The sequence below is a fragment of the Lacerta agilis genome, chromosome 5 (assembly GCF_009819535.1).
Source record: "Lacerta agilis isolate rLacAgi1 chromosome 5, rLacAgi1.pri, whole genome shotgun sequence".
NCBI classification, from domain to species: Eukaryota; Metazoa; Chordata; class Lepidosauria; order Squamata; family Lacertidae; genus Lacerta; species Lacerta agilis.
In genome coordinates this window covers 46,254,457-46,270,985 of record NC_046316.1, presented here as the reverse complement: position 1 = coordinate 46,270,985, position 16,529 = coordinate 46,254,457, and the positions used below count along the sequence as shown (strand labels likewise).

The 16,529-nt window shown below is 41.2% G+C and overlaps 1 protein-coding gene across 3 annotated transcripts in view; it reads left to right on the top strand.

The window, feature by feature from the left end:
• The window catches only part of ATRNL1 (attractin like 1), a 505,113-nt gene that overhangs the window by 427,416 nt on the left and 61,168 nt on the right, over window positions 1-16,529 (top strand). For all 3 annotated transcript variants that reach the window (XM_033149571.1, XM_033149570.1, XM_033149569.1), the window contains one exon: window positions 5,033-5,147. In XM_033149571.1, coding sequence (XP_033005462.1) covers window positions 5,033-5,147 — 115 coding nt within the window. The remainder of the gene's footprint in view (window positions 1-5,032; window positions 5,148-16,529) is intronic.

Sequence of the window (16,529 nt, the reverse complement as noted above, 5' to 3'; positions counted from 1 at the left end):
GATCCTCCAGATGTTTCTGGACTAAAACTCATTCCAGCCACAGCTGGCATGGCGAGTCGTTAGGGATTATTGTTGTTATTTTGATTTAAATACAGCATATAAATATTTGGCAAAATGCAGATACCCCTAATACACAAAAAATAAATAAGATTAAATACAATATTATAACCAACTAAAACTCAAATCAAATACAAATTGGGATAACTGTTGGGTTCATAAATTGTTTGCTGTGGCTTATATGAGTTTTAAAGGATGGAAAATGTTTTAATTTCCATAATGCTACAGACACCATGATTTAAGAAATAATTGACAGTGCAAGAAAATTAGATATATGCTTAACTGTCACTTACTGAAATCAGTGGCACTCAGATGTGCTTAACCTTTACCGGACTGTACCTTATGTATTTATCTCCCAATCACCCCCCAACTTTCTGTAAGCTTTATTCATTCAGGCCAACAAAGGAAAACAGGGAGGACACCCACCCACACCCAGTTTATTTTTAAGAAGACATCTGTTTCCTCCATATATTATCCACTCCGTCCAAATGGTTTATTAACTGTCTCACTGTCTTCGGCTCCCCCCCCCCTTCCTTATTTGGCACACCATTAACAGCTACTTTTTCTTGCTATCCAAAATATGACAATTCCAGCAAATAAATCACAGTTCTTAAGTGCTTTGGGTAAACAAGCATGTGCCTTATCTCTCCCCCCAAAAGCTGTGGAAAGTGTATGATAAACTGTACATTTCAAAGAATGTGTCTTGTCCCACTGAAATAACTTTGATTTATGGTTATGTATTTATCTTTAAACAACTGACAAACCTAAGGGTATCTGAATTATTATCATTTGCTCTATGCTGCCTGGGTCTCTTCCTACAAACTTGAAATGATATACGCTAAGATTGCACTTCTGCTTTCCCAGCCTTAACGTGCTATAAAACATTTTTTCAGGCAAAACCAGAAAATGCTAGATGTACTTGATTCTGATGAAGTTCAGTTGGAAATTGTTAATGGTAATACCATTTGATTCGGGATATGCTATCAGAATTTTATTGACACAAAATTAAAATAGCAAAAGTCTCTTAAGATTCTGTAAGTTTTAATAGCTGAAAATATTTTATTGATGTGAATTTCAAAAATCAAGGGCTGTCTCTCGCATATTTATATAGCCATTTTTAGGTTGTTGGTTTCTTTAAATTTCTACAACATCATCACACCAATCCACTTTTGTCTTGGGGCGGGGGATATGCCAAAAATGGAAACCAGTGGCTACTGATCCATAATCATAAGGACCAAACTACCCAGGCATAGGAGAGCTATAATCAGATCTCATAAAGTCTTTTAATTTTTGTATTTTACAAAACAGGGACTTGTAAGTTTCCTCCGCAGCCAGTAAGCAGGTGGTAGTGGGTAAATTGTATCAGGGAATCAACTGAGACTAAATGGATTAAGGCAGGGGTAGGCAACCTAAGGCCCATAGGCCGGATGCGGCCCAGTCGCCTACTCAATCCGGCCAGTGGACGGTCTGGGAATCAGTATGTTTTTACATGAGTAGAATGTGTGCTTTTATTTAAAATGCATCTCTGGGTTTTTTGTGGGGCATAGGAATTCGTTCACCCCCCCCCCCAATATAGTCCGGCCCACCTCATGGTCTGAGGGACGGTGGACCGGCCCACGGCTGATAAAGGTTGCTGACCCCTGGATTAAGGCAACATCTCAACAATGTGGTGCTGATTTAAATAATACCCCTCTCCAGAGCTGCTCCAAGCTGAGGTTGTGGAAATACCTGAATGGTAAAATTTGTTTCCTAAATAGAGCATGACTGATTCATACAAATGTCTGCAGTGCCCAAATTTACTTTCATGTTTTGAGGGTTCTATACGACTAGGTATGTAATCAACTATACCACTGGCTATAAAATCTTTGAATCAGCTGACCAGGTAGGTTGGCTGGGCTGGAAGTCCCAATGCATGCAGCTTTAGCAACAGTATTATTTCTGATGGCCGATATATATGTTTGCCACAATTTTTCGTTTGCTGCTCCTTTTTCTGGTCCTTAACTTTATCACAAGGAATTCTAGCACAAATTGCTGTGAACACCTTTAAGTTCTGACCTCTACATTAAAATAAATTCTGGGGAGTTTTCTCACAAGCAGACTTGTGCAGGGAAATGTTGATAAGTAATAATATACCTCATCTCATTTCAGTTTTTCCTGCATGTTTGCTCACTAAGTGTATCCCAGTTATAGAGTAATAAATATAGGTTACTTTATGTTAATTAAATAGAAATTGATAATTGTTTATGCAGTGGAAAAGAATACTATTTTCTTCTTTTACTGCAGAATTGCATGTCAGCATATTTAACATTGCTAAACTGTCACTTGTTTTTATATCCTTAAATCAGTTGACATTTACATGTAGTTTTGTATTTTGCATGTAAATGGAAAAGTTTAATGGCTTTGAACTGCAAATCAAAACCCATTGACAGAGCTTCCCCTTGGATATTTTTCTTTTTTGCCATAGGAACATGACAGCATTGCTTTCTAAATATTTACACATAAGAGGGTAAAATGACTGTTTTTGACCGCAAAGGTTTTAGAAATATCTTCAATACATAATTAAACATGTAAGCTCTGAAATGAGAAATTCATACGATTTATCAAATGCAAATATGGAAACATGACTAATTATAAATCATTTTCAAGTGCTAAGAATTTTGTGGATTTGCATTCTATAGTGTATGTATTTGCTACTTCTTGAATCTTAGACACTCAAGAAATTTGTGTTGCTGTGACTTATATTGATGTGCTCATATATGAATGCCAGGGAGTCCTCTTAAAATAGTTACATATCTGTATTCAGTCCAAGTGAAAGATCCATGAGATGCCCCATAAAGTCCAAGAAAGAGAATAGATCTGTGTGCACAAGGAAATGTGCACATATATATATTTGCTTCAATAAAATGAATAGGAAAAAGCCTTTTGTGGAGGAGAGTTCTTTGTGCCCCTCGCCTCTGATGCGAACAGAACTGGATTTTACCCCAAAGAATGGTCACACAAGTGTAGCCAGAACTGAAATTCCACATGCGGATTTTTTTAAAAGTTAAAAAAGCACTAAACTATTCCAAGGTGACTTCTGTCTGTCAGAGTAGCAACTGCAGTTCAGTGGAGGGCGGAACTCGCACATGTTCAGTTCAGAATTGAAGTCTCTTCAATTAAAATTAAATAAAATTGCAGAATAGCTTGGTTAATTCTGGACCCAGTTTGGACCTAATCATACTTTTGATGACATTAGAAATGGAACAGAATTGGAATCCCTTTACCCAACCTCCTGTGATCTCTGGCCAGGGGAACTATTGGGGTGATGGCTTGGATCTGATTTCTAGATGCTGTTTCTGAGCATGCCCATGTGCAGGTTGGTCTCTGTATGCTTACCAGGTGGTGGAGAGCAGAGAACACTCCTCTACTTTTCCTTGCTTTCTGCTTTCCCCCCAGTCCAGACAAACAATTAAAGAGGTCTGACAAACAGTAACTTTCCTTCCCCCATCTGCTCTCAAATCTCCTTAAAAACCCTTTTTTGAAGGTTGGGGGATGCTTCTGAATGGGGGTAGACTGTTGTACAGGTTGCTGAAGGAGAAATAGGGATAAAGCAGCACAAACCCACACACAAACAGTGACCCAAGCACATATTACAGCTCTAGAGTGGACACAGCTATAGATAAACCAATGGTCTAGCTGAGAATAAGACAGCTTCCTTTGTTCTTAATTATTAGATCTTAATCTTCCCTATGTTCTGCATTGCCTCTTTTAGCTTTGCTTCAAAAGCAAGTTGCTACCTGTCCCCTGTTGCAAAGCTTTGCTTTCCCCCTCTGTGTTGAACCAAAGGCAAGACTGATCCAGAAGGCCTGTAAACACTATACTGTATTGGTAGACAAGATAACCCTGGGACTAGTTGGCAGTTGTTGCAAGGATGAGCTCACGTATGCTTATAAATGCACTTGCTTTGATATATGCTAACTGGCTTGCTTTGATGCTGTGCTTACTTGTGGGCCCTGGGATGGTGGCCTCTTGGCCTAGAAAGGGAGTCTTGGAATTGATAGTTGCCACCTAGAGATTCTGGCCCAATGGACGTATGTGTCTTTTGTATAAGTTATGCTTAACATATTAGTGCTTTCTGGGCAAGTCATGGTGGCCTCTCACTGCCGCAATGTCTGAACCATATCTGCAATGGCAGTGGAGCTTCAGAGGCTGTGTTGCAAGTTTACATCTCCCTGTAAGAAAGCACTAGAATTGGCCATTCTGGTGTTTTTGACATCCTCCTTTAGTATCCCTGCATCAAACCACTTGCACAGACCACCTGGGTTCAGAACAGCCTCCCTTTCTGTGTTCTATGACAATGCGCAATATGTTTCTGGTTCCCTACTGGGGGATAATATATAAATACCACATATATATCACATTAGATAAGTCCAATTTGTTATCTTTTTGATTTTAACAAAAATATTTTCTTCATGTATATTTGATTTGATTTAAAATGTGAGGGGGGAAATCCTCACCTTTTATCTTTAGCAATATATTCCCCTTTTCCTTCTCTCTCTCTGTGTGGTGGGAGTGGGAGAACTACTGCGAGCACAGCTGTTTTTGAAAACGTAACACAGTATTCTTCTCACTCTGCTTTCTGTATAAGTTGTTGAGTGATACTAATCCTATGAGAAACTGTAGTGCTGAAACATCATATTGCTGATCTGAAAGTTTCAGTAATTAACATATGTTACTAAATTTGCTGAAATGAAAAACATTATCTTTTAGGTCATTTCTTTCTTTCTTTTGCCATTTTAACTGAATAATGCAAGTTACTGTATTCATGAAAACCTGTATTTAAGTCAATGAAATGAAAGGTTCGTTTCACGGGAAAACATTGAGGCTCCTATTGTATTGTGGATAGTTGTAAATGTTTTAAATGAAGAATCCAATATGTAACAATATAAAATAACCTACGGTAGATCACGTAATACAATTCCTTCTCCATTTTCAGGGTTCTCCAAAGCCAATTGCCATTGAGCCTTGCTCAGGAAACAAAGCAGCAGTACTTACGGTGTTTTTATGCCTGCCAAGAGGATCATCAGGAGTCCCACCACCTGGTCAGTCAGGTAAGAATTCTCCTAAATAGCAGCTATGGCTCTGATTCATTTGTTGTTATCCTAAGTGTATACTGATTGGATATTTACATTTAAAAAAGGAATTCAGCCTCCAGTATAGTTGTCCAACCATGTAAGTTGCTCTTCAGAATAAGGACCAGTTGCAATTTGTCAACTTGTTATAACTTAACTTCTCCCATAAATACCAGCTCATTCATTTATTGAGCTCCTCATTGGAGGCCCTTCACCAGGTCCCCCTACCTAGTGTAGTAAAGTGGGTTGTTACTAGGGAGAGGGCTTTTTTTTGGTGGTGGCACCATGCTTATGGGAATGCTTTCCCGAGAGGACAGCCTGGCACCCATGCTATGGTCTTTTATAGACAAATTAAAACCTTTATTTTGTTCTCCAAGGCCTTTTAATGGGTATAGTTATCTGGTGCTTTTAGATAGCTGTACCATGTTACTCTGCTTCTTTTTTTCTGATATGAAATTGTTCCTAGATGCTATGCCTATGTTGGGTTTTAGATGTGTGGGGTCCCCCCTATGTTTACATTATTTATACATGGGTTTGCTGTTTTATGGCTTGAATTTAGTTTGCTGTACTTTTAATGAGTTTGTGAACCATCCAGAGAGCTATGATGTGTTGGCAGTATATACATTTAATAAATAAACACAACAACATGTTATATTATCCAATCACTTCTGTTTTCTTTTGAAGCCTAGTTCTTTCTTTCCTTCTTTCCTTTCTTTTTTGCCTTCTTTCCTTTTTGCCTTGTCTAGTGAGCTAATAAGCATTTTTTGCTCAGCCACTGAAAAGGCTGGCTTCCTTTGAGTTGTTGCTTTGTGCCAGGAAAATTAGAACAAAGCTGACAATGCATGGTTTGTTGTGCTCCTTATATGTTTACCATTCAAACTGTTAACCCCTTTCCAGCTTCTTCACACTTCTCAGAAGACCAGTCAAATAAAGACTAGTAGCACACCAGTGTATCCATATGTACATTTTTATATGGAACTATTCATTATAAAGTCGCTACATTTGACACGGTTTGCAAAGTACTATGCCCACATGATCCTGTCTAGTTTGCTTGTTTTTGCCTGCCTTTCCACCTAATATGGGAACTCAAGACTGCCTCCAGTAAAATATAAAAAAGAGATTCTTTTAGGTTTGCCAGTATGGGCTTAGAAAAAGGATGGGCATTAGGATTAAAACATAGTGGTATGTGTTTTAAACCAGCAAGCCAACTATAATTGTTAGAGTCTCTCTGAGATGGAAGTCTGCTACAGTGAAATTTCTACTCAAAATGGGACGTGGGGAAATAACCCCATTTTGCTTCTAAACCCTTTCGCTAAATGATGTTACATAGCATCATCCTGAAGGGACTCCAGGATGGCCACCCAAAGAAGTGCTGGCACTGATTATTCAGCAAAGGTTTACCCTCTCCCTATTGCTAAAATCTCCCCTCTCTGATTTGCAACCCACAAAGGGGTAGCAAAATTGGAAGATCTTTTGGCTCGACATTACAGATTTAGTTGAAAAGATTTAGTTTTAGTCTATCATATTTACTCTAGCAAAAGGAAAAGTCCATAGATAAATTCTTGGGCAACAACTTTGCATGTAGATGGTCCTGGGTTCAGTCCTCAGCGCCTCTAGGCAAGTCTGGGAATGTCTGTTGTTTGAAACCGTGGAGAGCTGCTGTCAGCCAGTGTAGACAATACTGAACTACATGGACAAAGGCAACTTCCTATGTTCCTTGTTGACTACTATGTTTCTTGGAGAGTTTCCTGAGGGTGTTTGCTCCGCTTCATCACTGAATGTACAGCTGTTATTTCTTCCCTATTTTGCCGTCAACTTTTGCTCTTCCTCTCCCCAGTGCCTAAAATGTTTGTGTCAGGTAAGAAGGCAAGGGAAGCAAACCTAAATTTGTGGTTGGCAGCTGAAGCCTTGCCCTTCAGAGGGTCAGATTTGTTCAAGAGCTGCCACTTCCCAGCCCCTTATATTATTGACTAGTATGCCACAGTGGGGCTAATTATAGTGATAATTATATGTGATGGAAATGCAGTTTGGAACATTTCAATAAACAGCCTGGGGAATACTATGTAGCCACACAATATAAATATAGATGCTCTGGAAATTCTGCAATTCAAATACCCAGAAAGGAAACTCTGAAACTGGAATAAATATTCCCAATTTAATCTCTCTCTCTCTCTCTCTCTCTCTCTCTCTCTCTGTGTGTGTGTGTGTGTGTGTGTGTGAGAGAGAGAGAGAGAGAGAGAGAGAGAGAGAGAGAGAGAGAAAATGAGGAAATAGAAGCAATAGGACATAGGCTAGAGATTGTTGCTGTTGTTATTTCATGATATGCTTCTCATGAGAATCAAGGGTGACTAACAGCAAAAGTACACCATTCAAAACAAAGTGAAAGTACAGTAGAAAGTACAGCAAACTTTGGGTACCAAGTAGTTATGTCCTGCCTTCTAACTCCTAAGATCTCAAACTAAGACTTTTCTATTTATATGGATAGAAAATGGAGTGTTGGTTCATCTCCCTCAATTTGGGGGGGGGGTCAAATCCTCATCCATTGCTCCATTTACCCACCCAAGTAATTAATGGAGGTGTGTCTATGCCTATACTCCTGATATACCCAATACTGAATTATATGTATTTATATTTGTAATATCAACTAATGGAGTCATCTGTGGTGAAGATGCATATGCCCCAAAGGCCCCAATTATACCCATTGAAAGCTCTGCATGGAACAGGGATAGCATGGAGATGGCCTAGGATCTGATGGGTCCAAGGTCCCTTTGTTCATGGAAGAAGCCCCAGAATCAGCCTTCCTTTGCCAGTCTCAATATGATGTAACTAATCTCCCTCCATTGGAGCCAATAAGGAAACACTTATTGTAAAAAAAGTAATATTCCTAATGCTTTGAGATGACAAGATACACAATAATGTGTACCCATTTAAATTGTTACAACTTTTTTCTCAATACCTGTTTTTATAGCTTGGGTTTGAAAGTTTTAATGGAAATGTATTGTTTCCCTCTTTAAACAATACAATAAAAAGAGAGAGAAATCAATTTCTAATTAGATCTGAAATTTCTTAAGTGAATTCACTAACATATCTTGCGTTCAGGCCTTAACTAAAAGTAGCAATGAGTTATCTGTTCCTTAGTGCTAATAGCTAGGGCTTAATTGCAAATAGCAGGGCAAGTCAATTGATTTCCCATATGCAAGCTGAAAATACAGAAACTAACCTACAATGCTTTACTGTAAATAGTAAACCATCTCAAGCCTGCCTCTCTATAGCACCAGTACAACCATGTACCTGGTTTTTCCACACTCTGCATTCGTGCTGATCTTTGCCGAATCAGTCAAAAGGTCTGGCATTTGCTCCCTCACAAGACTGGCACAAGCCTGGAGGATCTGGCTGGTTTCTCTTCTCTTATCTTGCAAACAGCACCTCACAATGTGTCTTCTTCCTCTACTACTCCATCTGATATTGTTGGATCTTCTACAATATTGCTATGGGGCTTTTAATACTGAGATTGGTTTGCAGCTCTGGGTATTTCCTTTGGCTTGAACTCCACAACTTACTAGATCAAGCAGTAAAACTATTGCTATACCGTACCATTCCATATTTCACACGTGGATCTCATGACTGACATTTTTTGCCTATGAACCTCTCCCTCTCAAAGAAAAACCTTCCTACACAAAAGTTCATACTCATTCTTCTCTCTGATGTACGTGTGTGTGTGTGTTTAATGTGGAGGGAATTGTTGTTGTACTCAGTTGGGCATTAAATCTTGCAATTCTACCCGCTTAAAAATAAATAAATGAGTGAAGTAGTGAAGTCCAGGAATATTTTTATCACACCATCTTCTGGGTTTTAGCTTGACACACACTGTTCATAGTCTGCTACTGCTCTTGTGTTGGCAAACAAGAGAGCCTTTATTGTGGAATTCCCTCCCAGGAGAGGTTAGATTGGCTCCCTTCTTGTTATCTTTCCTTGGCAATCTAAGACCTTCCTATTCAGAGATGCCTTTGAAAACTAGATGCAGATGATGTCGGGCTGCTGTCAGGGCAATTGATATTTTGATGCTGGTTCTAAATGTGTTTTATTGTACTTATTGTTTTTAACTAATTTGTTTTAATTACTTTATATTTTATAACATTTTTAAAATGTTGTAAGCTGCCTTGAATCCCAACTTGGGAGACAGATTTTCTTGTTGCATTTGCCTCAGAAAATGAAACAAGAACACCACACTTTGAAAGCAATGATTGATCAGAATCAGGTTTTCACCTTGTCCTATGGAATGTTCCATGTCTTGGATTTGCTTTAGTAAACCTCTTTCATGACCTACTAAACACCCCTAGCATGATATGTTTTGCTCCTCAGGATCACTATTTGTGATAAACCATAATTAATATAACAGGGACTGATGCCTGAATGTGAAGTCTCTGTACCAACTTGGACTAACTGACCTTTTAAATCCATTAAGCCCTACAGTTCTACAAATCTATCCTAAGCGTGTTTACTTAAAGTGAGCCTCACTGATATCGGTGTGATTTATTTCCAAGTAAGTGTAAATTTAGTTATTGCTTACTTGGCTGAAGCCGATATAAATTTGTCTACTTCACTGCTATCTTTGTTTAGTATACATTAAATTATATGTTTGGGTGAAATATTTTGCAAGATTCTTATTTTTCTTCATATTTTTCCTTACTCTGAACTAGCCCACAAAGATTTGAAACCAAGATTTATAATCTTTGCATCTACCCCTATACCTAAAGTTTGGTTTCCAGGTGGTTTTTTTATTGTTTGCAATGACATGTTCTCAGCTCTTCATTCTTGAGAATTTATTTTGCTCCTAGATTGTTCTCTCCATGTGGTTCAATATTTCATCCAAACTACATAGCCAGACCTTGAGTTCGTTATTTCCTTCACTTGCTGCCGCACCATTGGCACTTGGCTCTTTCCAGATAATTTATTCATTACCTTATTGCCCTTTATATTCCTGTTGTCTGGTTTATTTTGTTTACTGCCCAAAGTCTTGGAGAGCTATAATTTATTCCTTCCTAGAACCTTGGATACAGCTGCTCTTAGACAGAAGCTGGTCTACCACTCAATCTCTCAGCAAACTTGTGCAATGAGGAGCTTAAGCTACTAAAAATGCAGAGGCAAACAGCTAGGGACATAGTCTAGCCTCAGTTTGTAAGTATAGACAGTAAGATGCCGAGACCTTTAAGTGTACGAATAGGTACACAACCCATAGTGTATGTACATCTGTGAAAACTATTTTAGGGGTTCCAGCGTGTGCCAAACTGTGGTACCACAATAGAAGGTTTTCGGGGCCTTCCGTTGAAAACGTCATCTCATAATCCCTGTCCAGCCCTAGCATGGAGGTTTGTTTTTGGATTGTGCTGTGCATATAGCCAGAGTAAGGCTGCAACAGTAGAGCGGGTGTCCTGTTGGGAGAGTATTCCTGGGAATGACTTCATAACCCATATATGTAAGACTGGCCCAAGCATGAGCAGTGCAATCAGGCTCTCCTGGCTGGCTGGAGTTCACCATTCTGAATGGCTCCTTCCTTCTGAGTAGCTGTAGCTGTATGGGACCTCCTGCCTTTGGGCTGTCTTCATGCTTCTTGGGCTAGTTCCAAATCCAAACATGGTTTTGGGGGATTAGTGAGGGGTGTAACAGGAATATGATCTGGAAAGCATGGAATAAGAATTGCTTGATGTGTATAATGCATGCAGTTCATTACTAAAACCAGATATACTGGTATGTTACAGTGACTAACAAAACAAAGATATTGGATTCTTGTAGCACAATTTTTTGTTAATACGTTCACATCAGAGCTGTCAAGGCAGAGGGCTGTTTTGCTATAAGAATTTCATATCTCTGTGATGCTGGTCAGTGCAACACATACATATGGCATTTCTTACCACATCATTGCATTTTGGCACATTTAGGACACAATGGAAAAGTCTAGCAATAGTTATTTTACAGAAAAATCTGAAGTTTTTAAAGGAAAGCTTAATCAAGATGAAATGATACTTTTACTTGCCCATATTTTGCAGGCTAGCATATGGAACAATCCATTAACTAGATTGGATACCTTGGAAGCTGCCAGCTTGTTTCTAGAAAAATTACTAGGGAACTGCCCACAAAATTTCACAGGTGTCATGCTATTCTTCTAGGCCTTCCTCCCATTTTTCCTCATTCATTGCCCCTTTTGCCTCCCAAATTTTGCTGATATCACACACCTACAACTATCTTGGCTCCCATCCTCTTCTCTTCCACCTCTGTTTGCTCTGCTGGCACACGCCCCCTTTTTCTCCCAAGTCAGACAGATGCCAACAACAATTCATGCTCTTGAGTTTCCTCTTCTCCTTCGCTCTCTCCTACCTCCCATCATCCCTATAGCTACCTTTTATTTTACTACCACTGCTTTTCTCCCTAGGTGAGGTGAATCAGTGCAGTAAAAATGGGGCCATTACACCAGGTTTCTGTTATGCCCACTATATCTATGCTGCCATCTACCGGTAAGACTCTAGCTTACCCATCTTGGCTTGGAGGTTAAGCATATAAACACTTCTTTTCAGATGTCTTTGACACTTGCATTTTAGCCAATGGTACTTTAGCCTCTCTGAATTGCTGGCATGTGCCCCTGCATTCTCAATGCCTAGTTCTACCCCTCCCTCTCTTGAATGGCCATATAGTGGTACCTCTGTTGTTGGATGTAATCTGTTCTGGAAGACCATTGGGCTTCCGAAACGTTTGAAGACTGAGGCGCAGATTCCCATTGGTTGCAAGAGCTTCTTGCACTCAGTGGAAGCCGTGTCGCATGGTCGAGTTCCGTAAAACGTTCAAAAATTGAAGCATTTACTTCTGTGTTTTTGGTGTTTGAAAAACGAAACATTCAACAACGGAGACATTCAGGAACTGAGGTACCACTGTACTCGCTTCCCACTTCATCCCTGAGGGATGACTTGTTCCAAACCAGACACTGCTCAGCTCCTGTCATCTTCCCCCTGCTAGTCAACTGAATACACTTCAGGCCTTTATGCTTAACACACTATATTAACACAAAATTATACCACTGTTTTCTTCATGAAAAATACTTCCTTAAACTCCCAAACAGTACTTTTTATTATTTATTGCAGTGGTTCTGAATACAGGCTCTTGCAAGCAAACACATAGTATTTTAGCCTAAGACAGGTAAGAAAGGGAGATTGCCACATAGTATATGTTTATTGGCAGCACAAAGATCCTGCATAATTTCAGAGAAGTTGGCACAGTAGTTGGGAATCTGGCCACAGGAAGCCTAGGGATGAAACAGCAGGCAGTGCTGTGAGACAGGAAATAAGTGAATTAGTGCAGGTATGCCAAGAAGAACCTGCAGCAGTTTTTGCTTATGCAAGGCATAGCCACACACAATGAAAGCAGTCAACAAAAATCACCATTCAGTACAGTTATGAGAGGAAGATTAGAGCAATGGAACCCAATGGATGAATCAACACAGCTGCAAGCACCAGGAATTATTGCTTGCTTTTGACCTGCATATAAAATGAAAGCTGCCGTAGAGATTTAACATTGCACATAAATGTTATGTCTGACAAAAGACACTAGTGATATTTTTTGTTTCCCCACCCCTTGATGTTGTAATGCAAACTACTTTGGATTAATTAAGAAAATCAATCAGTCAAAAATAAATAAAAAGCAACGTTGGGTCCGCATGTCGCTGTTTGTTCCCATTCCTGTTATGCCTGCATCATTTTGCTTTCCCTTTCAGCTACAAAGGAAGAGGAGGCTTTGTTTATGGAATCAATATTGAAAAAGGACACACATTTGTAAATGGCAGGTGTAGGAGACGCTTGCTTTATAAGACTTGCCAATATGTCACGACCTAAGTTATAAAATCTTTGAATAGATTGCACACCCTATAATTGTTAAAATAGCTTTAAATATATTGATTTTGTTTCCTATTATTGAGGTGGATTTGGGGCAGTCACATAAATCCTTTTCAAAATGTCTTCTCTCCCTTTACATTCTCTCTCTCTCTCTCCCCCCCCCCCCCGATACATTTGCCTCAAAGTGTTAAGCACTTTCATGTGAAGGGAGAACCTTACCGGTAACAGGGAAATGTAGATTAGCTTCCTGCAAAGCTATGTAGGGGTAACAAAAATTGGCAAAGGGTGGCTGTTACTGTATGTTAATAGTTAAAGCACAATTGACTGACTGTTGCTATTACTGTTTTAATAATACTAGAGGTATGATCTTTCAAATAAATAATGAAGGCTAATTTCCCCCCTCCTTAACTTTGTTGTTGTTCAGTTGTTCAGTCATGTCCGACTCTTCGTGACCCCATGGACCAGAGCATGCCAGGCACACCTATCCTTCACTGCCTCTCACAGTTTGTCCAAACTCATGTTAGTAGCTTCAAGAACACTGTCCAACCATCTCATCCTCTGTCGTCCCCTTCTCCTTGTGCCCCCCATCTTTCCCAACATCAGGGTCTTTTCTAGGGAGTCTTCTCTTCTCATGAGGTGGCCAAAGTACTGGAGCCTCAACTTCAGGATCTGTCCTTCCAGTGAGCACTCAGGGCTGATTTCTTTAAGGATGGATAAGTTTGATCTTTTTGCAGTCCATGGGACTCTCAAGAGTCTCCTCCAGCACCATAATTCAAAAGCATCAGTTCTTCGGCGATCAGTCTTCTGTATGGTCCAGCTCCCACTTCCATACATTACTACTGGGAAAACCATAGCTGTAACTATACAGACCTTTGTCGGCAAGGTGATGTCTCTGTTTTTTAAGGTGCTGTCTAGGTTTGTCATTGCTTTCCTCCCAAGAAGCAGGCATCTTTTAATTTCGTGACCGCTGTCACCATCTGCAGTGATCATGGAGCCCAAAAAAGTAAAATCTCTCACTGTTTCCATTTCTTCCCCTTCTATTTGCCAGGAGGTGATGGGACCAGTGGCCATGATCTTAGGTTTTTTTTATGTTGAGCTTCAGACCATCTTTTGCGCTCTCCTCTTTCACCCTCATTAAAAGGTTCTTTACTTCCTCCTCACTTTCTGCCATCAAGGTTGTGTCATCAGCATATCTGAGGTTGTTGATATTTCTTTCAGCAATCTTAATTCTGGTTTGGGATTCATCCAGTCCAGCCTTTCGCATGATGAATTCTGCATATAAGTTAAATAAGCAGGGAGACAATATACGGCCTTGTACTCTTTTCCCAATTTTGAACCAATCAGTTGTTCCATATCCAGTTCTAACTGTAGCTTCTTGTCCCACATAGAGATTTCTCAGGAGACAAATGAGGTGATCTGGCACTCCCATTTCTTTAAGAACTTGCCACAGTTTGCTGTGGTCGACACAGTCAAATGCTTTTGCGTAGTCAATTAAGCAGAAGTAGATGTTTTTCTGGAACTCGCTAGCTTTCTCCATAATCCAGCACATGTTCGCAATTTGGTCTCTGGTTCCTCTGCCCCTTTGAATTCCAGCTTGCACTTCTGGGAATTCTCGGTCCACATACTGCTTAAGCCTGCCTTGTAGAATTTTAAGCATAACCTTGCTAGTGTGTGAAATGAGTGCAATTGTGTGGTAGTTGGAGCATTCTTTGGCACAGCCCTTCTTTGGGATTGGGATGTAGACTGATCTTCTCCAGTCCTCTGGCCACTGCTGAGTTTTCCAAACTTGCTGGCATATTGAGTGTAGCACTTTAACAGCATCATCCTTTAAAATTTTAAATAACTCAGCTGGAATATCATCACTTCCACTGGCCTTGTTATTAGCAGTGCTTTCTAAGGCCCATTTGACTTCACTCTCCAGGATGTCTGGCGCAAGGTCAGCAACCACACTACCTAGGGCAGGGGTCTGCAACCTTTAAGACAAAAAGAGCCACTTGGACCCGTTTCCGAAGGGAAAAAAAATACTGGGAGCCGCAAAACCATTGCGACATTTAAAACAAATATAACAAATATAAATTTTAAAAAATCCGATTTAAATTTAAAAAAATCTGATTTAAATAAAAAATATCCATTTTTTATTTTATTTTTTAAAAATCATTCATTTTTATCCACCCTGGGGACCAATTTTTATCCACCCTGGGGACCACTACCAGGTCACAGTCTGATCCAAGGTGGGTTGCAACAGCATACAAATATTTGATTTGTTGTTGGGGTTTTTTTTTTTAAAAAAATGAGTCCTCAACTGCACACTTGTGTTAAATGTTTTTCCCATGTCTAATTGAAGACTGCTGGCTTTTACAATAATTTTAGTGTCTTTTACCCTTAATATTCCAGACCAGAGGCTATGCTCACCTCTTCCAACCTCCTCTCTTGCTAAATAAAGCACAGAATTGCACCAGAGAAGCCTGTGATGTTTGTGCTGACTTGCATACAGGTGGCTGTAGTAGTTCATAGTGTTCAAACCTTTTTAGGGGAGTTTCCTGCCCCCTTAATGACAATGGCGATAGATTTTGCACATGAACACAGATCCAAGTTAGGACTCCTCTCTTCCACGCCAACAGGTGCTTTGTCAAGGCTCCCCTAACACACACTCAGGACAGAGGAAAAACTGCAAAACATCCCGGCCTTGCTCCGGGGCGGAGAGACGCGCGCCCGCAATCTGAGGCTGCGAGCGGAACCAGGAGCGAAGGAGGCAGCGGCAGGGAAACAGGCGCCGCTTCCTCAACCATTTTTAAAAAAGAGGGCTTCCCCCCTTGCCTGCCACCCGCCGCCCCTGGCCCAGCCCGCAGCTGCCTACCTTGTCGTCGCCTCGATGCAGCAGCCAGCAGCCTTCCGAGAGGAACCGCGGCCAGCCCGCCCCTGTGGTTCCACGACCCAGCCGAGGAGTCCTGGCCTCCAGTGCCCATGCGGGGACGCGTCTGAAGGCCCCCTTCCTGCCCCCATCCCGTCCCGCCTCCCAGCTGCCTCTGGATGCTGCGGGGTCCCACATAGCCGCCGACCCCGGAGCTCCCCTGTCCGCCCCGAGGCCGCCTCCCATGCTAGGAAGACTCCCGGAGCTGGGCAGGCTTGGGGACGGCCTCTCCCATGGGCGCCTGCTTCAGAGGCAGAGGCGGGGTCTTCAAAGTTCCCCCTCCCGCTCGCCCAGCTCCATTTCTTCCCGAAGGAGCGCGTGCGCCTCAGGCGCGCTCCCCGCCAGAGCCGTCTGACCTTGGCTGAGCTGCACCACCTCTACTGCGTCCCCACCGCCTCCGAGCCCCGCTGTTCAAGGCCAGGTGATCCTGGGTACGCCCCTGAGCAGCGCCCTCAGCCTCCGGAGGGCGGGCCGCCAGCCAACTGGAGGGCGGTCGCTGCTGCTGGCCAGCTGGAGAAGTGGGTGGGCGTATCCGCCCCGGAGCCGCGGCAGCCGTGTAAAAGAGCCGCA